The 26,999-nt window shown below is 41.6% G+C and overlaps 1 protein-coding gene across 1 annotated transcript in view; it reads left to right on the top strand.

Annotated features, from left to right (window-relative positions):
• Positions 1-26,999, top strand: part of DAPK2 (death associated protein kinase 2) — a 38,491-nt gene that overhangs the window by 8,340 nt on the left and 3,152 nt on the right. The window contains exons 3-9 of the mRNA XM_062501176.1: positions 10,032-10,253; positions 15,048-15,186; positions 16,608-16,737; positions 17,824-17,872; positions 18,545-18,571; positions 22,252-22,404; positions 23,794-23,839. Coding sequence (XP_062357160.1) covers positions 10,032-10,253; positions 15,048-15,186; positions 16,608-16,737; positions 17,824-17,872; positions 18,545-18,571; positions 22,252-22,404; positions 23,794-23,839 — 766 coding nt within the window. The remainder of the gene's footprint in view (positions 1-10,031; positions 10,254-15,047; positions 15,187-16,607; positions 16,738-17,823; positions 17,873-18,544; positions 18,572-22,251; positions 22,405-23,793; positions 23,840-26,999) is intronic.

Raw genomic sequence — 26,999 nt, 5'->3', positions numbered from 1 at the left:
ACTACTAAAATGAGAAATTGGAGACTGAGTAGTTTACTTTTACTTTGGTTTCTGAATTTGTTTTGGGAATCTTTTAAGATAATGAACATCATTCTCCAAGCTAATGGGTAGTGGGGATTCTGAATGGAGAAGTGTAGTTGGAACAATCTGGCAAAGGCTGGCCACTGCTGCTTGAATCAGCCTGAGAGGCTGGTCAAGGTTTGTGTGGTCACAGCAGCCTCCTCCTCCCCTTCAGGCTGCATGTATAATGTCACACTGTCTTTGTCAGGGTATTTTCACTTTCAGGTTTTGTGTGTTAAATGTGCAGGGTCAACTGGGTCATCATGGCTCTTTATCTCTGAGCAGTAACTGCAGATGAGGGCCAGTGGCAAATGGAATCTTGCTTTGCTAGAAGGAAGTTAACATGCTGGACAGATTGCAGTGACCAATCTTTTCCAATGTTGACTGATGCCCTTAGATCCTGTCTTTTAGTTCAGTTTGCAACAAGCTGTTAGGTTCTGGCAGGTAGAGGTAGGTTAAAGGATTCATTTATTATCATTCTGGCAGTAGAAGTCACAAAACAAATGTTTTCAAACTACATCTCTGAAAAGTCTGTCCTGTTCTTGTCTTCCTCACTGAGTTTGTCACTTCTTGAGAACAAAACTAGTTGTTAACATGGTAGTAACATAGTACTTGCTCTAGCTGGGGTTCAACCATGAGGTATTTCACCAACAGAGCCAGCACCTGTTGATCTGAAAGTCTTTGCACAGCACTTCTACCACAGAGGCAAAGGCTGAACTCTGCTCTAGTGATGAAAGGAGGCACTTCCTGTCCCAGTGCAGCATTGAGGGTGACCACAGCAGAGCTGCCCAGCTCCAGCAGAGCCCTGCCCATGGGAAGTGCAGCACACTGTGCACAGCCCTGCATCCTGCCCAGCCAGACCATCCTGGGGCTGCCAGTGCAGCTCTCAGTGTGCCAAGGCAGGGCTGTGACACAGAGAAGCCATTCTGCAAAGAAGGGAGCAGATTTTCCTTGGCTGCAGCTGTGTGCTCTGACCAGCTGCTTAGCTCCGACATTCTTTCAGTCTTTCAAATATTAATCTTACACCAATGTCTGTAGCTCAACTTCTCTAAAGGATGCACACAGGGAGCAATCTGTGTATTATCTGTGTATAATGTGTGGCATTAGCGACAACTTGTTGATTGCCTTGTTCATTACAGCAGCTCTGTTTGGGAAGTTTAGCATGGCCTATGTTGAATGTGTGCAATACTTCAAATATACATATATAATTGTGTTGCTTCCCTCAACACAGTATCAGTCACTTTCAGGTCTGTGGGGACTGAGGCTTTCTAGCCATAGCTGTAAGGAAGCTTAAAAAGAGGACTCTCTAAAGTGAATTTAGCAAATTCCAACATTATAAAGAAATAATACAGCTTTAACAATTTGGGCTGTTTTGAGGTGGGTCCTGGCCTAAACCATTTGCAGGGATGTTAATGGCATACCAAATCAGTGGAAATATTTGAAAAATGTGAACAAGTGAAGACTAACTTTTCTTCTTGGGAATATGCAGCAGGTCAAATAACTGCTGGTTCTTGTGGCAAGGGAGGTGACAGCTGGAGACAACCAAGAATGGAAAGTCTTAAATCAAGGGCAGAGTAGGCCCAGAGAAAGAAGAACTGCCCTGCTGAGCTAGGGACATAGTTTCCAGGAAAGCGGCAGCAATAAAGTTCACTGGAAAGCTTTTAATGTAATGTTTCAGTTGTTGTGTTTCAGATGGGTGGCTGTGACTCATTCAACAAAAAGTGGTGTACAAACGTGCAGGGCCCTTTCCAGCTGTACTAGCAAACATTGATGGTGGTGTAGGTACTGGAATTTGTGATGTGCAGTGTGATTTATAAAAGGATGTGCCATAGAGTCATTAATCTGTTCCTTTAACGTGGTGCCAGCCAGGCTGTGAGAGCTGTTGACATTTGTGCCTTCTGGGCAGTGTTACTGTTACATGTCAAGTTGGGGCTGAGGGTAGGAAGTGTCAGGGAGCTTTTCCCAAAGTGTTTTGTGACAGTCTCCATTGAGAAAGTGTGTTCCTGCAGGGTGGTATAGGCTGGCACTGGTGTCTTGGGTCAGTGTCCTGCTCCTGCAGCTCAGCTCTGCAGCGTGCAAAGACTCACACTTAACAGAGAGCAGCAGCCAGACCTTGGAGTGGTGCTTCGGGGCATGGTAGTCTCCCCTTTCCTTCACTCTTGTCCTTTCACTGTACAGAAGGGCTCTGCCTTCCCACCTGCCACTCCAGTTTCTTGTCTCAGTAACTGGAAGCTATGCTTATCCCTCATCTCCTGAGCCAGTCAATGCCTTCATGCAGAAAGTAATCATTGTGATTTCTGTTGATTAGTTTGGGCATAACTGACCCTCCAGTTTCTCAGCCCCTGCTGACCTGGGCTGTGGTTTCATGGTTAAAGCCAAGCTCCATCTTTCATCAGTGCCTTGTTATGCCTCCTGTAGTTCCCCATCTTCAGCTACGAGTTCCTGCTCCCTCTGTGCTTGTGTGGAGGATCAGCTCTGCTCTCTGAGAGAAGAGAAACCCCATTTTCTGGGTGAAGCTTTAAAGGACAGCAAATGCAGCATTTTACCAGTAATGATGGGACCTTGGAGCCACTGTTCTGACAGTGTAACTAAGTGTTTATTTATGTAGGGAAAACAAAAAGCAGAGATAACCCAGCTGCTCTTCATAGGGCAGGAACCTGGAGATCTAGGGTAAAAACGTCATGGCCCCCAGCTAGCTGGACTCTCCCTGATTAACAGAGGGCTGTAGTTGCAGCTGGGAGAGCTACCCTTAACTCACACCACAAAGTATCTTCATACCAGGAATGTTTTTTTCTAACTTTGCTCAGAAATGGCTCACTACTGTATTTTCTCAGACATGAACTTTAACTCTGTTTTTTGATTACTTTGCGCTTTGAATTAGTTCTTTAAAATTTTGAAGAGTAACTTTCAATTATTTTGTTTTACAGCAGACACGAAGCAGGTCTTTGATGCAAAATATTAATTTAATTCCTGAGGACTACCCAGCACTTCTGTTAATGTTTCTTGACAAATCTTCTAAGTCATGTTTCATGTATGTGAATCTTTTGCTGAAACAGTTTTGGAATCTGATACTGACCAAGTTTTGGCATCTTGCTCACAATCACTGTGATTGTTATCAGCTGTCTTATAACAATCAGACATTTTTTCTTTTTAGTCCTTCTAGCAGGTTTCCCTATTGGTTTTCAATGCTACTGTAACTGTTTCCAAAATGAAATATTTGTTACAGAAAGTGCAGAGAAGATGGAAGGTTTGTTTTTTTCCTGATAACAAAGTTGGTCTACCTACAGTAACAGAGAAGAGTTGGCCTTGGCCTCACTTTGTAACAAAGTCACACATTCCTTATCATCAGCATCCACCTGGATGATGGAAATGATCTCTGTGTATCTCCTCAGTCCATGTATGGCCTTGAGAGTATAATTAGAGATGAATGACATCTCTGGTAGTACTCACAAAGCTCAAATTTTGTAATGTATTTAACCACTGAATATTAAGAAGAATATTAATCCCAGGGAAAATACATTGAATATTAATCCCAATCTTTGTTTTGCCATTTCTGTAAAAATAAAGCTTTTTCCATTTTGCGTTGCAGTAGAAAGCAGATGAAAATTTCAACAGCTGAGAAAATATACTCTGTATGGTATTAATTCCATACTTTAAAAATGAGAAATATTACTTATGAGTAAAAATGCACATGAAATAAATATAGTGCAGCTCAAATTCTAAAAAAGATAAAGCACTGGACAAATTGTTAATATTGGATGCAGAACAGAGCTCACAGATACTTGTCTGATGGTCAAACTTGATTTATCTCAGGTGACATCTATGAATCTTTGTTAACACTCCAGACCAGGAGTTAGAACCAGAGTGAAGACCTGTTGTAATAGCTGAGCAGTGAAATGGGAGTTTCAGCAACCCTCTGCAGTTTTGGCCTTACAGATAATTTCCTAAACTCTTGAATGAAATGCCAGCATAGTTTCCATCTGTTTGGTTGTGGGGGAAGGGGAAAAATCCTGTAAGTATTTGACCATAATACTGTTCCCCTCCTTACAATTCCTGTGCTCCCAGGTCTGGTGCTCTCAGGCCACGTCTGGGTGGATTTGCACCCTCAGGTGCAGCGTGCTCACCTTCCCCCATACACAGGACACTGCCCTGCTGTGGCTGCACATGCAGAGGAACCGCTCATCAGATCGGCTATTCCTGCTGAGCATGAGTCAACTGTGACCTTCCCTGGCTCTGCACTCTGCTCATTTCCACTCCAGGCACTGACACTCCATACCAAAAGCCAAGTCTGATAAGCAGGGAAGATTTGTCATCGTGTGCATTTTATTCTCGAGCTTCAGATTACACCAAAAGCTTGCCAGGCTGTCAGGAACTGGCCAGAACTGCTGGGCTCCTGCTTTCTCACTGCTGACTCTGCATCTCCAGTCTCAGGAGGAGCTGGTAAGGGCCATGTTGGTGGCCACAGCAGGGTTGGGAAGTTCCCAAACACATTGAACAGCTCCCAGAGATTCTGTTGAGGGTTCAGTCAGTGACACAATTTCTTGTGAGTCACAGCTAAGGACCCCATAAAGTGTTTAAAGTATTAGTTGTGTTACTGTACTGATAGCTTGTAATAATTCATAGCACTGTTCAGAAACATTAGATTTATCAAACTTTCTTTGAATTTCAAGTGGACTGCTCTCTACTTATTCCAGTAAATCAGATCCTTCTGTTAGAGTCTGTATTCTCTTACTCTTGTGACTCTTTTTGGGCACTGGACACAGAGATCACCTTTGGGTCAGGGTGTGTTGGTTACCTTTGTGTGAGTTAAGTGAGATGTGGATGAAAGGAGCCAGACAGTGACTTTATTAGAGACAGGATGTGTCCAAAGGTGCTCAAGACTTTCCTTCAGGAATATTGGAACTTATCCCCCAAAGTCACTGAGCTCTAGAGCACTACACAGTCAGTGAAGCATGAACTGTAAATAAAATACCAGCATGTTTAACAGTTGCAGCTGATTTTTCTTTTTCCTTTCTACTACTTTTTGATAGTCAAGCAAAATTTCTGTTAAATGCCTTATTTTAAAAATTTTTGGATGATTCTCTTATAGTCTGGCATCTGGTAGTTTCAGTTCTGTGTAGTTCTTTTAGGAGAGGTAACCACCTCCTTTGCATTTTGTTTGGGGGGAAAAGAAAAGCAAACAAGTAAACCAAAAGTCAGTTTTGTCTGAAGCTTAAAGTCTGAAGCTTAAACAGAAGTATAGTGACATTTGTGACAATTTTATTTTTAAAATTCTTTATGAAGTTACAAGAGGTGCCATCAGAGTATTTAAAAGAAGGGGTTTTTTTGTTTTTTTTTTAGTTTTATTCCATAAAGCCTTACAGAAGCAATGAGATACTTTCCCTTCAGAGACCTTGCCTTAGAATTGCTGATTTGCCCTTTCAGATATCCTACTCTAATTTCTTTATAAATGCTGTACTATTTGACTTCCTATTTATTTATTGCTTAGGTTAAATTTATGCAGTACCAAAATCCTGGTTTAGTCTAAAACAAAAAGTCTATTTAAAAAAAACTGTACTACAAATTGTTGTCATTTACAGAAGGCTTATACATCCTTATACTTATGACTACAGAATTCCTGCAAAAGCCCTCCAGTAAAGTGCTTTTATGCATGTATTTTGTGAACCTTGCATGGTCTTTGGTTGATCTGTGTTTCAGAAATGAACTGAAAACATAAAAATTGATTCTCAGTGTTGTCCCAAGGAGACTGCTGTTCTTTCTGCTGGTAAGAGTTACAAATAGCAGAAGTCATCTCTGAAGCATAAGCAAAGAGGAAAGAGGCTGTTTAGCTCAATAAAACTATGGTTGAGCGATTGCTCTAATTGCTTTGGGAAAAAAAAGGCTGAAAAATATGTTTTCCTTGAATTCAGCAATAATTCTCCAGGGCTTTGCTTTGAAAATTAGCAAAAGATTCAACCATAAATGGATAAAATTATTAGTATCTTTTTCCCAAGAAAAATAAATAGAAATGAAAAAGCAATAAGATGCAGACTGTCTACAATTGAGATGACCAGTTAAAACTAATCCAAGTTTAATAGTGGCATAAAGGCATGATGAACAAAGCTGTTGACATAATAACAATTCTCATAATAACTGAGAATGAATTACCCTCTCTGCTGAACTAAACACACCAGCCTCAAATGTAGAGCAGCCCTGTGTTCAGGTTGGTTAAACACTGTTGTTGTGTTTATGTTTATGTCTATTAACTCATGCATGTACACACCATGATTTCATAATATATTTTTAGTATTTTTAAACTAACATGCATTCACAGTACTGCCTGTGAATTTAAGCAGTTTAAAACTGGTGTAGGTGCTATTAGGTTTTATTTTAGCCTTCTTTTGGGTCATGAATTCATGTGCAGGAACACCTAGTGAATAAAATATGAATGATTATAATTGCACTTCTAGTGATACCTAGAGACATGAAATTAATTTGTATCCTTACCCCATATAATGCTATTTCATTTTCCAGTAGCAGTACCTGCATTTTACAGACTGCAGAAATTAGGTACAGAAGAAGCAAAGTGTTACTTTTCATCAAGTGTGTAGGAACCTAATTGCTGTTAAAGTCAGTGGGAGGCTGCCTTAAATTCCTTTGCAAATCTGTTCCTGAATAAAGTGTCCTGGCTCTCATGGGGAGTTGTGTCACCTCTTGACTGGTAAAGTGCCAGAGCACAGTCCTTTGCCAGGTTCATTTACTTCTCAAAGAACTTGTTGAAAACATATTTCAGTCTAAAGTGTATCTGTCAGCATGTTCATATATATCATGTCTTTAATGGGAATTTCAGGTTTTAACAACTAAATCATCATCATCATCATATATTTTAGAATTCTTTAATGAGTGAAATGAAGTTGAATATGAACAGGACATAAAGAAATAGACTCAGCATGCAGAAAAGGAACATATGTTTGGTATTTGGAGAAGAAATGGTTTGCTCTTCTCAAATGACAGGATCAGTTTCCTGACTTTTCCCCCCTCCAGCCTCAGGAAGCCTGATTGGAGTCAGGTAACCTGTACTGTCATCTCAGCACTTTGTTTACATATTTTCAGTGTTTTGAGAAGAGCCAGGCAGTGTTTCAGGAACATCAGAGGAAGGCTGGAATAAACCTATACCCATGCAAGCAGTTGCTTAAGGGTGTCTTTATTCTAAAGCTGTGGAGCAGTAGCACTGCTGGCCACTGGTGCATTCCAGACTGGCAGCTGCACTGCTCTCGCTTTCAGGTGACATTCTGCCCCAGAGCATTACCCTCCAGAGCCAGTATTAAAAGGAAACTTGGACAAAGAGCAAAAAACTGTGCTGCTATTCTGGATTGTCCAGCTTCTCTCTTCCCACATCCTTTCCACATCCTCTCCTGAATTCCATGATGATTGAATGAGCTGAACTTGTGCTATTCTAAAGCATGCTTCTGAAAATAGACTCCAAAACCACCCAATAATGCTGTCTCTGTTCTTATTCAGTGACAAACCTCCCACATGATAGCAGCAATGCAAATGATGGGTTGTCTCCATTGCTGGGATAAATCCCATCATTACTGATGGACAGATTTGATGCTTGTATCTAACATTATTATAGCTGACACGATGCAGCTGCTATTTTTCATACTTGTGAGCTGTTTCCACAATTGAGGATTCTCAGTGTGACAAAGCTGTTGCAAGCTGTCCAAAATATTTCTGGAGAGGAAAAAATCTAACTTCTTGGAAAAAAAAAACATTTTAGAAGCTGGGAATCGTAGTGTCATTAAGTTTGGAAAAGATTACAAAGCCCAATGTCAAAGCCATGCACAGGCAGTTTCTTCAGGGCAGTGCTGTGGGGGACAGTGCCTAAGGCTTTATTGAGGTCCAAGTAGGCTCTATCCAGAAGTATCAGCCTCTGAGCTTGTCCTGTGTGTGTCGTAAATGCTTCTGTTCATGATTCAAGTCATCTTCATTTCAGTTCTGTACTAACACCCCTGAATTCTGGCAAGGTCTTTTGGCTGAAATTTGGATATCTGAGCTGTGAGATTTTGTTTCAAGTCTAAGATAAGGTACTGTTATAATTATGGTCTGGGACAATTATTTATGTCAAAGGAGGAGACAGGAATTCCTATGCTGTGTCATTATTACTCTTGTAAGCTTTTGCATAAACAGAAATGTACAGAATCCACAGTATCACTGGAATTTCTAAATGCAAAAGTGACTGTGTTCATTCCCATAATCAGCACTCATAAAAAAATATTTTCTCCTGAACTTTGACAAAATTTGTCAAAATTTTGAATCCTAGAGAGGATTCAAGGAAACAAGCACAGCAGAATTAATACCATGTTTCTTCAGAAAGTCTGAACCAAGCAAGAGGCATGTCTTGCAAAATATAATCAAACAAACAAGAAAAACATGAAACCCATGATGTTTTACACAAACAACTCTCAGCATTACAAAAACTCATTTAGTAGAATGTTTAAGGCAAATTTGGGGATCTTGTAGTGGGGATTTCTCTAGAGTTTGGAGGTAATGATAAAAGCAGGAGAAATATGAATCAATGAAAGCACATGACAAATGGCCACAGTCTCTATTCCATTTGTTATTCCTAAAGGGATACATACACTTGCCCCATTTGTTCCTGCCTCCTGAGAAGGCTTTAGGATATGTATGGAAATGGAAGCCTAGAAGAAGCATGTCAGGCTGGCTGGCATTTGTTTGAACTCTGAAATGAGATGCTGCCTCTGCCATAGGGTGAGAGCCTTTGAGAGCAATTGAGCACCAAACTGACAGCCTTAATTTTTAATTTCTTCACCTTTGTATGTTTAAAAGAGGCTTCAATCAGATGTCTGTGTTGATGAAGCACTAAGTACAGCATCTAATGAGGTGCTGAATATAATTGCTGTGTGTGCTGCATAATTTAAATACCAACTATACTTGCATTTCTCATGTACCAAGCCAGTGAATGATATAATAATATTGAAAACAACCACAGCTCAGTGCTTACACTGTGTAGTCATGGGGGGGTGCACTTAATGAGTTTGTCTGTGATTCTTATAAAGAGATCCTGTCTGCTAAAATCACACTAGCTAAAGGTTAAGTTTACCTGTAAGATGATTATTTTCCTTCCAAGTCTGAATATCATGTCCTGAATAAGGAAGTGTCTGATGCTAAGTGTGTATTCTGGGACTGGAGATCTGCCAGTTCCTAGGAGATAAGGCAGGAATTTTGCAGTTGGACTACATTAGGCGCCACAGTGAGGAAAATTTTGTTATCAATTTGCGAGTACATGCCTTTTAACATTAATGCAGCCACTGTTCTATTTAGTACAGTGGGAAATTCTGTCCTTGAGGTGCAGTGAGAAACCTGCATTTACTCTAGTTATATTTACAGCCAAGATATCAAGTGAATGCATATATATGAATAAACAAATTATTTTTTTAAATTTGAAAATTGGTTACTGGATGCCAGTTTTGCATTTCCAAAGAGTTATCATTCCTTTGAGTTCTTCTCTAGGGACTATTCTTAAGACAAATATTTTAGAGTGTGTGTGTGTGTGTGTGTGTGTGTGTGTGTGTGTGTGTGTTTGTATGTGTTCTTTCAGAACACACAGTGGTTTGTTGCAGACTTGAATGTCTTAAACTTTACTAAGTGAAGTAGTGGTAACTTGGACCTTTTGAGGCAGATCTTACTCATTTGAACATGAGCTGTTTTTTAGAGGTTTTAACTCCTGTCAGTTTAGTCAGTTTGGTTTTGCTAAATTTCAGTCACAGTAGGAGGTTGCCGTGTTATGCTCTACTGCCTTAGACTGCAGAGTGCTGACAGTCCTCAGTCTTGCATCAAGAATAAACTCAGCAGGGCTCAGCAGTGCTGCTCAGGGCTTGCAATATCAGGTTTTGGATAAGGCTGGCTTATTTGGGAAGCTGTCATATAAAAGCCTGAAGATCATTTGTATTGCCTCCCTGTCTTTGCAGTGGCCAGTTTGCCATAGTGAAGAGGTGTCGAGAGAAAAGCACGGGGGTGGAGTATGCTGCCAAGTTCATCAAGAAGCGGCAGAGCCGGGCCAGCCGGCGCGGGGTGAGCCGGGATGAGATCGAGCGTGAGATCACCATCCTGCAGCAGATCCTGCACAGCAACATCGTCCAGCTGCACGACATCTACGAGAACAAGACTGATGTGGTCCTCATTCTGGAACTGTGAGTAAGGGCCTTTCTTCCCCGCAGGGCTGCCTGGGTTGAGCAGGAACCAGAGAGCGCTGCAGGGGCTACTGGAGCACAGGCCACTGAGAAATGGAGCTGCTTTTATGTTCTCAGTCTTCATAGATCTTGTCAGGAGCACTGAGGGAGGTCGGTGGTTCCCCAGCTCATCCTGGGGATACAGGTGCACCTGAACATCAGCTGAGGTCATTTGATACTGAGCCAGGGAGTCTTGTCAACTTGAAAACAGTTTACTAAGGGATGGATTACCTGATCTTTGCCTAGGGCTGCCCTGATATGAACCCTGGAGGAAGTACAAGTGGCCACTGAATGCTTGTTTCATTTTAATTGCTGCTTTCATCTCTTTCAATACGTGTGAGGGCAATCAAGCCTTTTCCAAAATTTGCAGCCATTCTCACTACTCCCATATTGTCCTCATTTACATCAGCTGGAGGAGTAAAGGGAAGGAGGGCAAGGGAAGAGGGCTTTTTAATCCCTAAACATTGACTGTTGAGGATGAACAGCAGCAGGATGGGAATGAAGAAAATCTGTTTACTCTTGTGCCACTGTATGAGGGGACAAACCACTACCATTTAGGTCCTGCTGACAAGTGGACCTCCTTCACCCCTACATGCAAAATAATGCAGTTTTCCAGTATGTATGGAGCAGGAAATACAGTCACCATGGCTGAAGTTAGGTAGACCATACATTCCCTAGGACACCAGCCTGGACCTTGTGTATGGAATCCAGGCAATGAGGCTTTTATCCTTGAGGGAGCTCTCTAGGACAAGCCAGCATTTAGGCCAGGGAGCATTCCTGGAGATTAGTGTGACTACTGGAAGATGGCATGTGAGTCATGATGGGCATCTGTTAACTTTGAAGAGTGTGTCTACAGCCAAATGCTGGTGTCCGAAGCCAAGCTCTGGAAGATGGGGCAGGAGCTGGCTCTTTCTTATTGGTGATTTCTTTGAGCTAAAGCAGCCTCCTGTTTCATTACCTTCATTACCTGCTTTTTCCTGTCCTTATGTGGCCTGACACATTTGGTGCATCCTTTCAGCAGGCTGTTACATATTGCAGTTTATAAAAGTCTGCATGCAATAGAATTTTGACCTGATTAAGGCCTCTGCATTCAGCTGCTGTATGCAAATTGAAGATGATGATAATTGCTAATAAAGATAATTAAATTCTCTCTGTAAATAGGTAACCTCTTCTCTCTGACACCCTGCTCTCGGAGTCTCATATTCCCTGCTGTTTATTATAGTAAGTGTTACAGCACCTGGCCAACCAATCTTATGGTAGTGATCTTCAGCTTCAAAAGAGTGGCCCCAAGTATTGCTGGGTAATTGAAGAAGGTGCCCTGCTGTTTACAAGAGGATTTGTCTGAAATGTTGACCCGCTCCCATACTCACAGTGCGGGTAAAGGCATCTCCTTTTTCCAGAGGGGTCAGGTCCTCAGGTGCTGGTTCTGCCGTTCCAGAGCAGTGCCAGGTCCATTGCTGTGCAGTGCAGTTTGGCGGGTACACGGCTTCTCTTTCCTTCTGCATGTTGTCCTGGGACTTACTCTCTGTTGTTCCCTGTGTCCTGGGCCCTGCCTGCAACCTGCTTTGCCCAGCAGAGGCTGCCTGGAGGCAGGTTGGATTGATAAGCCATTGTCTCCTCTGCACATAAGTATCAGGGCTGTGTACACCAAACAACTCTGTCCAAGAATTAAGGCAGCGTTGTTGTTTGTCTTTTATTGGACTTCAAAGGAAAAGTAAAGATATAATTTGCTTACTTCCTTGCCATGTTATTAGATGACATGGTAGAAGGGAAAGAGTTGGAACAGAGGAAGGAATTCTAACAGTTGAGTAACAGTTGAGAAATGAGCATTTGCAGGTGCTGATTCAGAAAACAAACCTCCCTGGACATTCAAATGTAACTTGATGCAGTTATGAGTGTTTTACTGCAAAGGAAGTAGTGCTTGAGGAGTTTTGGTTCTTTTTTTTTTTTTTTTTTTCCTGGGATTCTGTAATGGCTAGATTTTGGGATTGCTAAATCTCTTCTGTTTGAGGGTTTCTCTGAATTCAGGTGTAGAACTTGGATAAGAATGATCTTGTAATAAAATGCTTACCACTCTCTAGGTACAGTTTACTGAAGCCTGGTTTTAAAGCCTGGGTCTTTTTAAATAAGAAATCATCACATCTATTCTACTGAATTTTCCTTTCGATTACTCTTTTAAGACCTCTACAGCTCAGGCTAATGCATTAGGCTCTACATCAAGAGACTGGAGATTAATATAGTATTTTTAATGTATACCCATCTCTGTTCTTCAGAAGATGAAACCCTCATGTGTTTATTATGGAAGGGAGTCTTTTGTTGACAGAGTAACAAAGGGCCTTCAAGCTCTCTGAATCTTTTTTTTTGCTTCCTTTATTTTTATGTTGTATTCTGTAGCTTGAAAAGCCCCCTGCCTAACCTCATTCAAGGTTAATGTGACCTAAAGAGAAGTGGGAAAACACATCAAGGAGCTCTCAAGAATATATCCTGTGTTCCTTGTTCTTGCAGGCTGCAGTTTCTTCAGTCATGCCTTGGGCACAGTTGGTTGCCCATGATGTTGGTGGGATTACCATTGGGAAAAACTCCCTGGCGTGCCCTGAGAAACTGACCCAGCTGGTTTAAATGCCCACTGTGAGAGGCAGCAAGAGAGAATGAGAATTAAGTAGCTGCAGTCTGGAGAGCTGAACTATCTTCTGACACTGCCTGTGTAGCAGAGGAGGTTGCTCTGGAGGGAGTTGCCAGCCTCATCCAAGCTGGAAGGAATCCTGGAGCACCATAAGCAGAGCAGGTCAGCCTGGAGCTCTAGTGAAGTGAAAGCTGCTGTTGCAGGACCAGGGCTGGGCTGTCACCTGGCCTCAGGGAGATCAGAGAGCCCAGCTTAAGGAACAATTACCAAGGAGATTTTGCAGGGTAAAAGAGGAAGTGAGAGCAGTGTGGCTACATGGTTACATTCCAGAAAAGTACAAGAGCATATGCCAGCCCAGCTGGCTTCTTGATGGCCGGATGGAGTGTCTGTGTCCTGGTTTGAAAGACAGGTGTTTGCCAAGGAAAGCAGAAGCTTCCCCTTGGACTGAAAAAAAAAGTGATTCTTCCGAGTATTATAATTTTGGAATTAAGAGAGCTCTCAGGCAAAGATATGGGGGTAGGAATAACAGTTCTTTACTAGTGTATCTAACAGGACAAACAAGAACAACAACACCTATGAAATTACCCACAAACAGAACAGTGACTCAGTCCCAGTCCCTTTCTGGCTGCAGGCACCTTTTCCCTGAGCTGCAGTTCCCGGTGCTGGGGGCGGGCGGGTCCCGCAGAGCCGCAGGAGGGCTGGGGGTGATGGCAGAGCTGTCCCAGGGGAGAGAGAGATGGAGAGAGAGCTCTCCGCTCACGGTGTGGGTCCTGGTGCTCAGCAGAGTGCTGGATGGTGGCAGGTTACAGTGAGAAGACAGCCGGGCAGGGTCCGATGGTGGTTTCCCGACGCTGGGATGGGACACAGACGGCGATCGTCCTTCTCGTCCGAACTCCGCGGGGGAAATGGGCCGAGGCCCAGCCTTCCTCTTCCTCTTCTGGCTGTTTGAATCTTGCGGGGTTTCCCTCTTCCCTCCCGTCCCCTCCCCCTTGTCACCAGGGCCCAGTCAACAGGTATCTTAGCATGACAATGGTGAAAATTCCACAGAGGGAAAAGGGAAAGAAACCAACCCCCAACAGTCTGCCAGAGGTGATTACTTAAGTGCACTCTGAATAGAAATCATTCAATAAGTGGGACTGGCCTGCTCAATGTACACCGATTTCACCAAGACACTACCAGGGGTTCCTTACAGATTTCTGTGCTGGTTTGTCACAGGAGTCTGAGTGCAGGTGGTGGTGCTCCAGCACCCAAGAATAAAAATTGTTTTGTGGGTGCCCCCAAAAGTGAATCTGAATAACAATAAATCAATAATTTTAATGGTAGTGTGAACTGGCAAAAATAAATGTAAACATGATCATGAATAATAGCTGCAAACAATGTCTAATTCAATATTTAGGTCATCTTGTTTCAGATAAACATAAAAATAGCACTGAAACTCTCAGTAGAAGGCACAGAAATGAAAATAAGTCTTTTATACTAATAAGGGTTCAATGGATTTCAGTTTTGATGTGAACATTCATAGTAACTAAGAGCACTTCCTTGATTTGGGAAAACTAGTTTGGGTACCTTCCAGCCTTTCTTCTTAGAAAATTCAGCACCAAAGAAATCCTTTCCTGTTAATTAGTTAGTTACTCTTTCCTGTCAGGCAAGAATCTGTAGTAGATCCGGGTAATGGCTGTTCTGGAAAGAAAAGAGATTCTTTTGGCACATTTTACTACCTCAGGTTCTGATGGCAGCCGCCTAGAAAAGTAATTCTTCAGCAGTTGTTGACTCTTAAAACTTGTTCATACAAAATGAAAAATGTTGAAAAATAGCATGTTAAGTGGTTAAGTTGACCTTTTGAAATAGGTACCTGTCTGGGAATTCAGCAAACGATGTAACTCTAGTTCTGGTCCCTTGTGATCCTTGTAGCGTCAATGGAAAAGCCAGTCCTTAACTGACAGGGAGGAGAGCTGAAGCCAGAGGGAAGTCTGGGCACACCTGGGACCAGAACACAAAACTCGTGATTCTCTGCACAAGTAGACTTTTTCTGACTGTATTGAGGTTCTTCGCTGCTCTAGTTTTCTGTGCTTACACTTGCTTTATGGGTTACAGTGCAGGAGACAACAGGATATTTTTGGTGTGTTTTGCAGGGTTTCTGGAGGAGAACTCTTTGACTTCCTGGCACAGAAGGAGTCTTTGAGTGAAGAGGAAGCAACCAGGTTCATCAAGCAGATTTTGGATGGTGTGAATTACCTTCACTCTAAGAAAATTGCTCACTTTGATCTAAAGGTAAAGATGTTGATTTAGGCTTTGGCTGATCTGTAGCTGCTAATTTTGAAACCAGTAATGTCAAGTGGCCAATGAAGATACTGTGAGAATTGCAAGACAGAAATCAGAAAGCATAAGTAAAGAATCATTTAACTGATAGTGACTATCAAATGACCTAATATATACTCACTTAATAATTCTCCTGTGTTTTAAAGATCTGGGTGTGGAGTTTAGCAAGTGTTAAATTAGACATGTATTTTTAAGCGGTGATCTGATTAGACAGAGGATGGTTCATCATTATCTCATCACTTGACAGGGCTCCATTGGCTGCAGTGGAGCTACAATGGTTTATAGCACCTGAGGAATAAAATAGTACTCCAAGAGGTAGTGACAGTGACTTTTTGCCGTTTCAGTCTGTTCTGTTTGTTCTAAAGAAGCTTGCATTATGTGTCTGTGGTGAACATATATGCTCTAGATCCATGGAAGGAAACCAGGCTTGTTACCCTGAGGCTAAAACATGCTTGGTCCAATGACTGTGAGAATAAATTATTCATGTGCTCTGTTTCCAGTGCAGCTCTGACTGACAGTGTGTGTTAGTGGGAGCAGCTTCCACATCAGATTCTGCTGTGGAAAGGCCAGGCAGCTGCCAGCAGGGAATCAGACTCCCTCACTGTTACCCTTGAACTTATGATTAACTTGTGACAGATTAATGCATTGAAGCTCATCATGGGAGATAAACTGAATCCATAGTTTACTCTGAAACCTGTGAATGGTAGGGAGTAGCTAAGGCTGAGAAATCTAGTCGAAGAAGGAACTTTACAAAATATGTTGTATCTGGTAAAAAAGTAAAGTCTGTGGTTAAATGTGTTACTTTTGATTTCACAGTTGAAGCTTCAGCTTTTTCTTACAATGCTGTGAAGAACACCACATGTTCTTTTAATAGCTTGCTATCACATATGATCTAGGACCTTTGATCCTAACTCTGCATTTTCTGGACTGTTCAGCTAGTAAATCCTGCAACTTTCCTGGCCTTCTTGCAGGTGTGAATTTAGTCTCATAGAGAAGTTAGTTTTTCCTTCCCTGAATAGGTTCAGCATTTAACAAAACATCTTCCATTGGCTTACAACACAGTATAGAGTCAAGTGGGCAAATATTGTGAGGTATAAATTCCAAGAAGAGATCAGTAGAATGGCTGTCAGCAAAACTATTGTGCTGCGCAGCCATCACTCATGGCTGGGCAGTAGCATTTTGTCTGCCAGCACTTGAACTGCTTCAGCTGCCTGCTACCTCTGTCAAAAGAACTGTAAATGGTTAAGCACAGGTATGTGTTTCTTGTTCTATGGTGATGTATATGCAAAGGAAAAAAAAAGCACTTGAAAACTCTGTTACTTTCCAAGATATTAATATTTTAATAATATGGATCTGTCTTTTGTTAATGTTAGCCTGAAAACATTATGCTTCTAGACAAGAATATCCCTATTCCACACATCAAACTCATTGACTTTGGCCTGGCTCACAAAATAGAAGATGGAGTTGAATTTAAAAACATATTTGGAACTCCGGAATTCGTAGGTGAGTGACATGTTCCTTTGTCTTTTATTGCAAATTCCAAAAGACGTCAAGATACCTTGTCAAAGTTAACAACTGAGGGATAGAAGTCATTGCAATCTCATTTCTGTCAAGGGCACTTAAATCTAGAGGTTTGCATTATTTTTCTGGAATAGGCAAAGGTACTTTCTGTAAACCAGATGCGCTACTCCTGTGAGAGTAGGCTGCTGCCAAGTATATATTTAGAGATGTAAATTCAGGATATAATATTTTTACTTGTTGCCTGTGATAAGTAGATCACTGCATTGTCGTACATGAGTACACAATTACATGGCTGTCTCTGTCATTGCTTTGTAAATAAAACTACCTCACACTGCACACCTGTTGAGTATCCTCATCTCCCCTTACATTTTTCTGTGTGATTCTCTTTTTCTTCCTCAGTGGTCATAATTCTGATCTGTCTCGCTTGGATTTTAGGTTAATCTCACTCCTTTCTCCTAGTTTCTATTTTGGGTTTTTTGGGGGGGCTGAGTAGAGAATTGTAATTAATATTCTGGTAAAAACATCTGTCACAGGTCTTTTGTTTTCAATTAATTTCACCCTTTCTCTTTTCTCTTGCATGCAGTCTTATATGGGGATGTTTTCCAATGAGAAAATATTTATTATAAAGATAATAGAGTTTGACATGGATAGCGATGTAGTCTGGCAAGTAATTTCAATCTCTTACTCAAGGACTCTTTCTGACTGGCATTTGCAAACTTGGTGTAATGGCACCAGTTAAAAAACAAAACAAAAGCTGATGCTTAGAGACAGCAGCATTCTTTGGAGGTGAAATAATTTATTTGTTGCAATTTGCAGTGTAATTACTGTATAATGTCTGTTTTACCCTTCTTCTTGAGTTGCATTAAGCTCCAAGTTACCCTACATAATCTCTTCTGAACAGCTGTGAACTTGAACTCCTACTTGGGCTGTAAAATTATAAACAATGTATTCTGTAACTAACTTTTCCCTCTCCCCCTTTCTCCCTCTTGGTAATTCTTGGTCTGCTACTCCGGCCTGGTAAAAATCTGTTACCTCAGTTGCTGCTGTTTGATTAAATGTTTCTTACAGCTCCAGAAATCGTAAACTATGAGCCACTTGGACTTGCTGCAGACATGTGGTGAGTTTTATAATGCGTTGGTACTTTTTTCCCCTGGTTCCTCTACAATTACTTCTTCCTACTTCGTTCTTAATAGAATTCGTTGCACCACAACAAATTCAAAACAAAATTAAATACAGTTAATGAGTCTTTGTTATCTCATTCTATTTTTATACATTCTTTTAAATTAAAAGATAAACATTTGATTTCTGTAAAATTCCATTTAAAAACTGGAGTCCTGGCAGTTCCAAAGTTAACTGTTTGCCACTATCCATGCAGAGGAGCACTCTGAGAAGGAAACACGTTCCTGCAGAACTTGTGACAGCTTTATTTATAAGAGTGCTTCATGCAGAGGAGACCTTCACACTAATATCACCTGCTGGGAAGGCAGGCAAATGAGGTCACCGCAAATCAAACACCCTTCTCCTGCTCCTCTGTGTTTCATGTGTGCACTGTAGTAAGTACCCACTGAGTATGAATACAAAGACTTCAAGTATTCACATTACTTGATGTTATATGTAAAATTATTTTTTCCCCCAAAACCCCATTCTGTAAGAGATGTTAGCAGTTTTCTAAAGCCACAATGGGCTTTCCTGCCTCTATTGCAGCTACTATGACTTTTGTGTATTCTGCACATTAGGAAAAACACTGGTCATGTAGAACCCCTGACAATTAATGTCTTTTGTTTTTTAGGAGCATAGGAGTGATCACCTACATACTGTAAGTACAAGAGATTCATTCCTGTGGAAATATTCCCAAAGCTCTGTAGCACCAGTACAGAAAAGTTCTTCCCTTCAGTCATTTAGGGGCCTGCACACATGGGGTGGGCAGGTGTTTGTCTAAAGGACAGGGGTTATCCCCACAACCTTTTCCATTTAAAATAAGGAGTGAAAGATGAGGAGCATTCTGAGCAGCAGAAAAACAAATGTCCCTGGCATCACTGGGCATTTCTGCATTTTATGAGATCCCATCAGTTCCAAATTGAAGAGGATGGAAAAGCCAAGAGGATTAATTGCTTCTGGAATGACTGAACTACCAGCGTGAGAGCATAGAAACAGAAAGTGTAACAGTCCCATTTACAAGTTGCGTTATTTCAGGTGGAAACAGGGAAGCTTTTATTTGCTTGTAAAGGCAGCAGTCTAGATTATTATGCATAAGTAAGGTCACCCATTTCAAAAAGGTGAATTTAAGCTGAAAGAGGAGCAGAGAATTTGACCCTGGCAACTGAGAATTCAACTTATAGGAGGAAAAAAGGGTTTGTTAAAGCTAGTAAGGCACAGATTGGTTGGTGATATCTGTATAGTCAGGAAGCATAAAGGGAAAATAGATCACAGAACACTTTTCAGATACAGATTCTCTTTAGAAGAAAAGTGTGTCAACTGGTGATAAATAAATAAAAGGAGGGAATTATGCTCAGGCTCTCAAAGAAATTAATTTCTGTGGGCATCTGGGGACAAGCAATTGAGAGTTTTAAGATGGAGCTTGGCAGTTTGGGAAACTGCTTGCATGACAGTGGATGCATGCACCAGAGGAATAGCACTCCTTGCTTTTCCTCTCATTTGTCATGAGAATTACAGCAGTGGACAGTGATCCTTGATCCTAGCTACTTCCATTGAAATCCTGTGACTCCTGGAGAGCAGGGAGTGAACACTGTTTACTGGGAATGTTGCACTCTTGTCTTTGGCTGTTCCTTGTGGTCCTTAGAGGAATAACTTGCTCCCAGACTTGAAGGAGGTGGACTCTTGTATTAGGTGGATTTGCACTATGAAGCTCAGGGGTCAGGACAAGTACAGAGGCTTGAAGGGGAGGGATTATCTTTTCAGTGTGGAAAAGAAATCTTGGCCTATGCACAAGGGTTAGACCCCTAAAGACCCCTGTAAATAGACCCCTGTAAAATAGAGAGGTAGGGTCTGAGGAATCAGATTCTGTGCAACAAATTCCCTTCTTTTCTGCAGTGCAAAGAAAAGCTTGGTTGAAACCAAGCTCAGTTAAAGGGATTTAAATACTGTCCAGACCCTTGTTTTTTATCAGCACTCTGGTCTGCACTGACACACCTGTACTTGCCAGGACACTGAAATTTGTAAAATGGGTGTTCCTGTTTGATGAGAGGAGCACTTAGGAGTTGCGAATACTTATCATGTGATTAGTGATGCACAGAGCCAGCTGCTCCTCAGGTCTTCCTGTTACACTGAGAGGTCTGTGCTGGGGCAGAGCAGGGGAGCAGATCCTGAGGTCTGTTTTACCTGCTTGGCTACTAATGATTGCCGTGCTCATTAAGGTAGAAAAAATATCTTGCTGCAAATGATCAGAAGAAAAGAGCATGCTTTTTATGGTGGGAGGGATCAGCTTTTGTGATAGGATATGGACTGGAAATTTGCATGCCTTCAGCTCCTATTGCCTCCTAAGTGTAGAGCTTTTGCTCAGAAGTGTTCTGAATAAGTGGGGTGTGTCTGTGATACTGCCTACTTTAGCACACCAATTAGATGCTGTTATTGGGTGTAGAGGTCAGAATGTGTCCAAGTCCTCAGTACAGTAACTCTGGAGTGATTCAGTGGGTTGTAAGGGCAAAGCCTTTATTACTGAGGTCTGCTGGTATATGTTTACAGGCACTGAATCAGGATATGACAAAAGCCATTTGCATTGCATATTAGGATTTGAGAATCCTCCCATTTCACAGATTTCAAAACTGAGTCCCAAAGAGAAAAAAAAGAAAAAGAGAGTAGAGCACTGTTGATTTTGGCTTCCAACAAAGGGCCAGAAGGTGGAATTACAGCTGCTTCATGGCAGAATTTGGGAAAAGGGAAAAGAAACCAACACACCAGGGCAGGTTTCCAAACTTCAGTTTTGGAGCAAAGCCCATGGTCTATGGAGAGGTGCCTGCTTGTAGCCAGCAGAAATGGAACCAAGGCTTAAGAGGAAATATGCAAAACCTCTTAAGAACTGAGACTGACTATGGTTTATGGGATGAAATTTACTGCAATAAAGACAACTGGAGGACCTCACTCATTCTCTCTTGTGTGTCAGATGCTTTGGTGGTGTTGTATGATTGCAGAGTGGGGAGAAAGGAGTGTATGCACTTGAATGTTTTTTCTGTGGGTAAAACCATATGTGGTAGCTGGGGTCTGGGCTGAAAGAGTCCTAACTTTAGCAGATAAGCAGAAAGTCAGTCATCTAACTTTCTGCTTATCCCTCCAAGATTCACAGTCAACCTGGTGGTGGCAATACAGACAAGGTAAAAAGTCTGTTGAGAGTGATATCATGTAAGCAAATGGTTTAGTATTCAAAACATCACTTTAGTTCCCTGGAGTTTGCTGCAGTCCTGTTTTGAACCTGCTGCACTCTGAAACTATGTTATCGAATTGTTGATATATCTATGTTTTCAAATTGTGCTTACAGATAAGCAAAATAATAGCCCAGAAGATTATAAAAAAAGGGGTGAGATCAATTTCCTTAGTATAAATAACATTTCCTGTAAACCAGATTTTTACAAGTCAGCATCCCTTTGTTTTGGGGGAGGAGGAGCCTGGAGGAAAGGCAGGGCAGGAGGGGTCTGGGATGACTCTGTTCTGACACAAGTGTTATGGAGCAGAGGTGCAGAGTCATCAGAGATGGAGGTCCACAGTCACAGCTGAGAGATAAGCAAAGCAGGAGGAAAGCTTTTTCTTAAGTCAAGATGGTTAAATGGCATTTTATTATGGTGCCGTTTCCATTGTATCCTTGCAGCTGGAGCAGGGTGCCGAAAAAATGAAATTTTGTGTTGTTCAGAAACAGTTGGATTTGGTTGCAGCCAAAGCCCATTTTCCTGTGGATTCCTTTTACTGAGCAGCAGGGCCTTGCCTGTCCCGTGGAGCCTGCTCCTGGGCAAAGCCACGTGCCTGGCTTCTGGTCATACACTGGATTTTGCTTCCAGCTGAGGAACATCTCCTGGTTGAATGCACTGTGCAGGGAACTAAGCAGCAGCTTTGCAGAGAGAAAAGAAGTAGGGACAGAACTTTTCCTTCCTGTAGAAAAACCATAGAAACACTACGTTGTCTGTTTGAAAGTTATAGAAGCTTCAGCCTGCTAGTCTTTGTGAGTTCCCAGGGATAGAGGCTCTCCTCAGCTGCAACTTTTTCTAGTTTGATTAACTATTACTTAAATGGGACACTTGGGAGAGGAGAATGTGTGCATTTCGCTCTGTGTGCATGCATCAGTGAAGCACTAGAGACTTCCAGTGCAAGTCTGGCTCATAACCACAGCTGTAGTGAGCCAAAGCTGGCCCTGCTTTTTCCTACGTGGCAGAGCTGCTACAACACAGGAGCCACAAATGTCCTAAGAGTATATTCCATGCCCACTGTAATTTCCTTAGGGGACTTCTGCTATTTATTTTTCCAACTGATTCATCTTTCTGGCTTATCTAGGCTTAGTGGTGCATCACCTTTCCTTGGAGAAACTAAACAAGAAACACTTGCCAATATCACAGCTGTGAATTATGATTTTGATGAAGAATTTTTCAGCAATACTAGTGACCTCGCAAAAGACTTCATTCAGAAACTACTGGTGAAAGATACACGGTAAGCAAATATTCAGAAAGACCCATTTGTCTCTAAAATAAACCTGGTGAAATGTGGCTTGACAAGTGGAAAAGCTTTTCTTGCAGTGTGTATTGCCAGTCAAGAGCAAGACAGGAGGATGCTGCTGTGCCCCTAGTTCATCACTGCACCCAGAAACCTTGAGGGGAGGAACCAAATCTCCTCAGCTAAATGCCATGTTCAGGACTGAATTCTCACCTCAGTCAAGTGGCACAAGAGGGTGTAGCTGAAGGTGTGCACAAACTTGAGTTCAGGGTAACAACCACTCCACTATTTTAGTCTCTTATGAACTACTTCCAAGGAGGTGATACCATCCCAGAATGTGGCCCCAGTGGTGCAATGCCAGAAAAACCACTGCATGTGCTGCTATGGAGTTGTTCTAAGTCTTTCTATCTGTGGCAGTTATCTCAGGTTTGTGTGACAGCTATGCAGATCTTTGTCCCCAGGTTACAGGAACCGCAGTCTGGGTTGTTTTGGGGTTTTTTTTATTTTTTTTTTCTTGCTTTTAATAAAGTGTTCACAAAAGTAACATCTCCTTCCCTGCAACCTTCTTCGTCCTGGAGGAAACTCAGACCATTGTGGTTCTTTCTAATGGCTTCTTTAGGGGAGAAAATAGCTACGGGAGAGAAGGAGCTGTTCAGTGAAGATTTCTGCAGATCATCAGGCCTCAGTGTGGGGTAGAGCAGGTGTTGGATGAGAGTTTGCACAGGTCTAGCAGCTCCAAGGAGAAGTCAGTGCTGTTGGTGTTTGTCCCACGTGCATGGTGCCTATGCAGCACTGTGTTTATGTCTTTGATTCTCAGCGTTCTTAACATGCTGTTCACCAAACTGCTACAATGCAGAGGGAAATTAGGTTTGATACACTTTGATTAGGTTTGCAGTATTCCTCTCAGAAGTGTTGCTGTCAGCAAACAGCAGCTCCTGCACTGCTGTAATACTGTGTTCCAAAAGACAGCTTTGGTATGATTAGTGTTGATTACCTCTGGTATAATTACTGTGGATTCAGACACAGTCGTATCAAAGGTGTATAGCAAGAATGTATTTTCTAAGCATGTTGGATGGACAAAGCAAAGGAATGTTGTATTACTTTTCATGGAAGGGTGCACAAAAGTACAGGCAGATTTTGATGAAGTAGGAATTAAAGTTGTGTGGAGGAAGGACAGTTACATACTGAAGTTTAGAACAGTAACTAAACTGCACACAAGCGGTCTGCCTCTGGGAGAAAACATAACCCTGAAATTTGGGGGTTTGTCCTGGATTTATCTTGCTAAATCCTTCATAGGAAGCCTGAGAGGAGTGTGGCTCAATGGATTTGTGTAACAGGTATTTTTCATTCAAGTCTTTGGGGTTTTTTTGTGTTGCTGTTTTTTAGGAAGCGGCTCACAATTCAGGAAGCTCTGTCTCATCCTTGGATAACGGTAAGACTGAAAAAAGAAAAAGATCTTGTTTATTTCCATGAGCAAAGCAGATATCACATTCTCACTCTTACTGGTGTGTTAAATGGAAAACTGCCCCCTAAGTACTTTGTGATGATGGGTGACTCAAAAAGATATACTGGAAGGAAATTGGTTGGGTCTGACCAAATCTTTGGATTTCTGCAAATGACTTCCTTTATTATCACAACTTTCACAAAGAGGGTAACAAAGCTGTGATGTTTATTGCACATTCCAGTATCCCATATTGGACTGGGCTTTGCATTTTTCCATTCTTCTCTGTTTGCATGGGCATATACTGTGTGTTGGCTTTAGTGTTTTCTTGACTTGAGAGTTGACTGCAATCAAAATGGAAAATACAATTTCTCTGAAGAGAGAATTGCTGCACCTTGTGTTCTGGTCTGCTTTACGTTTGTGTGTCTGTATATATTTTTTTGTCATAAACATTGCTTGCTTATGTGGATAAGTCTCTTATTGAAAATACATTAACTAGTCTCAGCATGACTAATGAGGATTTTTGAAATTCAGTTTTTGCTTTGCATTGCACTAAACATTAATTGGAGTAGTTTTGCGGTTGTTGGTTTTCCTTATATGAACATTGATAGCTTTGACACTGTTAATTGTTAAAAATTAACATGGAAATAAGTTGCACCCATGTTGTTTTTACACTTACCACATTGGGATGAAGGCACATCTTTTGTCACATTCAGTTCTGGGCTTGTATGTTTGGTGTTTGTTTCTTTGGATCAAATGCATGAAGGAAAATCTTTGTGAGCAAAGGATCTCCCAGCATTGTGGAAGCCCAGGCTGCATCCTTTGGGTAGAGCTGTTGAATTACTGCAGTTCTGTAAACGCTCAGTAATGTTGGTTCCTCTGTCTAATGGCTCACCAGCTGAAAGATGAAAGCAAAGTGCAGGAGCACAAAAAAGTGGAGAGCATGCAGCTGAAGACGAAGCGCCTGAGGGAGTACACCATCAAATGCCACTCCAGCATGCCCCCCAACAACACCTACATCAACTTTGAGCGCTTTGCGCGCATCGTGGTGGACATTTCCCGAGTGGAGCAGGACTACGGCACCTTGGCTGCATCCCACAACTCCCTGCAGGAGGACATGGACGCGCTGCTTTCCATTTATAATGAGAAGGAAGCTTGGTATAAAGAGGAGAGTGAGAGCGTGAGGCATGAGCTGTCCCAGCTGAAGTATGAGTACCGTAAGGTGGAGGCCCTGAAAAGGCATCTGCATGCTGAGATCAAGGCCGTGGGCACCAGCCTGGCAGGCATGCATGGGAAATACACTGAGCTGCAGGGCCACTACAAGTCCCTCAGGCAGGAACTTGCTGAGGAACTCACCTGGATACAGAACTTCATGAGCAGTTTGCAACTGGAAAATGAGGCCTGTGTCAATGGAAACTTTGACTCTGTGCTCAACAAAGGTCTCAATGAATCTCTAATGGAGCTGTTAAATAGATCTTGCTGTGAAGAATTCCTTGCAGGGTTGAATCTTGATGTGACAGAATCCCATCAGAAACACTGAGATCAGGCTAAGTGCAGGCTTTGTTGCTTGTTTCAATGTACATCAGTTTAAAAAGGTTCCAGTGCATAGATTCTACACAAAAACGTGACCTAGAATTAAAATTGAAGTTCTGATGTGTTGCACAAGCCATTGACCAGAGCCATAATCACCCAGTGGTTTGTAGTTTGGAAGTTGGGTTTTTTTTTCCTCTTTGTTCAGTGTCTGAACTTGCAGAAGTAAGATTACCACAGTGGTACAGACACATCCAACACCTTTGGTATTGCCTATGTTTTACTCTGCATCATGTACTACAGTCTCTAATGCTTACTAGGTAATTAATATGGAATAAAGAATAAGTCAGTCTGTACTTACTAGAAACTGGGTGCCTGGAAACTGATGAAAATCCCCTTATGACATTTTGGTTGGCTAAAGGAAACAGTAGGGTAGCCCTGCTGTAGGCAGTTCTATATACCTTGTGAGACAAATATTTGCAAATGTTAAATCTGTCCTGTAAAATAAAGCAAATGGTGCAGTGATTTAACATTTAGCTAGTACTATGGAAATTCTCTGTGGAATGGCTGTCAATGAAGAATGTTAGGATCAGTGTTTAGGCCTGTTGAGCAGGGTGAACTCTTTTGCCATCAAAGGTAAGGTGAATTTTAAACTAAAGGATTAATTGGCAGCTGAGTTTCCTGTCCTATATGAAGGATATCCTATTCAAAAGACACCGTTGGGAACTTGTAGTGATCAAATGACGCTGGAATTCTGCAGTGCAAATGTCAATTTGTGACTAAGTGGTAACATAGTCCTTTGGCTTATTTTCTACAGTGAAGATTTACAAATCTACAACTAATTAATCTATGGTGTGGCATTTGCAACTAGTGTTCTTGCTATATTTTTTCCTTAGGTTTTAAAAAGTAAAAGAAAATTGACCCAACCTTGAATCATGCCCTGCTGTCTTGTGTTTCAAAGAACCTGTTTGGTTATACTGCACAGATGTACCAACCTTGTTTTTGAACACAATAAATAGTTATTTATGCAGGATGCAGTTGTTCCCTGATGGTTAGTGACCGAAAAAGATGCCAGGTTTCTGTGGGCAATTGCTGCAAGGTGACTGTTGTGCAACTACAAGAGCCACTGAGATAATAGCTCAAATCCAGCTAGAGTGAGTCTATACATATACATATACATATACATATACATATACATATACATATACATATACATATACATATGCATATGCATATGCATATGCATATGCATATGCATATGCATATGCATATGCATATACGAGAGTATATCTTTCACTGCTCGTCCTCCCTCCTCCTTTTGTAGAGAAGTTAATGACCTAAATAAACTGAATTGTTGTTGTTGTTCCTAACATGATTCAGAATAATGTTTCCTACTCTGAGATAAAAAGATAAAAGTGTACTCCCATACAATTTGTGCAGAGTACAGTGGACCCATTACTGCCACATGCTCACAAAGATATGTAGAGGCTGGTGCAAGTTCAGAGTTGTGAAAACAGTTGTTCACTTGGGATATTATTGCTCATGTCATTGTACTTGAAGGAGAATGAAAAGTGGATGTGCTCTCTGTGGCATTGTTCTTGGCTCAGTATGTGAAGTTTTC

Source organism: Cinclus cinclus, chromosome 13, assembly GCF_963662255.1.
Source record: "Cinclus cinclus chromosome 13, bCinCin1.1, whole genome shotgun sequence".
Taxonomy (NCBI): domain Eukaryota; kingdom Metazoa; phylum Chordata; class Aves; order Passeriformes; family Cinclidae; genus Cinclus; species Cinclus cinclus.
The sequence above is the reverse complement of the archived record's forward strand: the minus strand, read 5'-3'. Positions and strand labels throughout refer to the sequence as shown.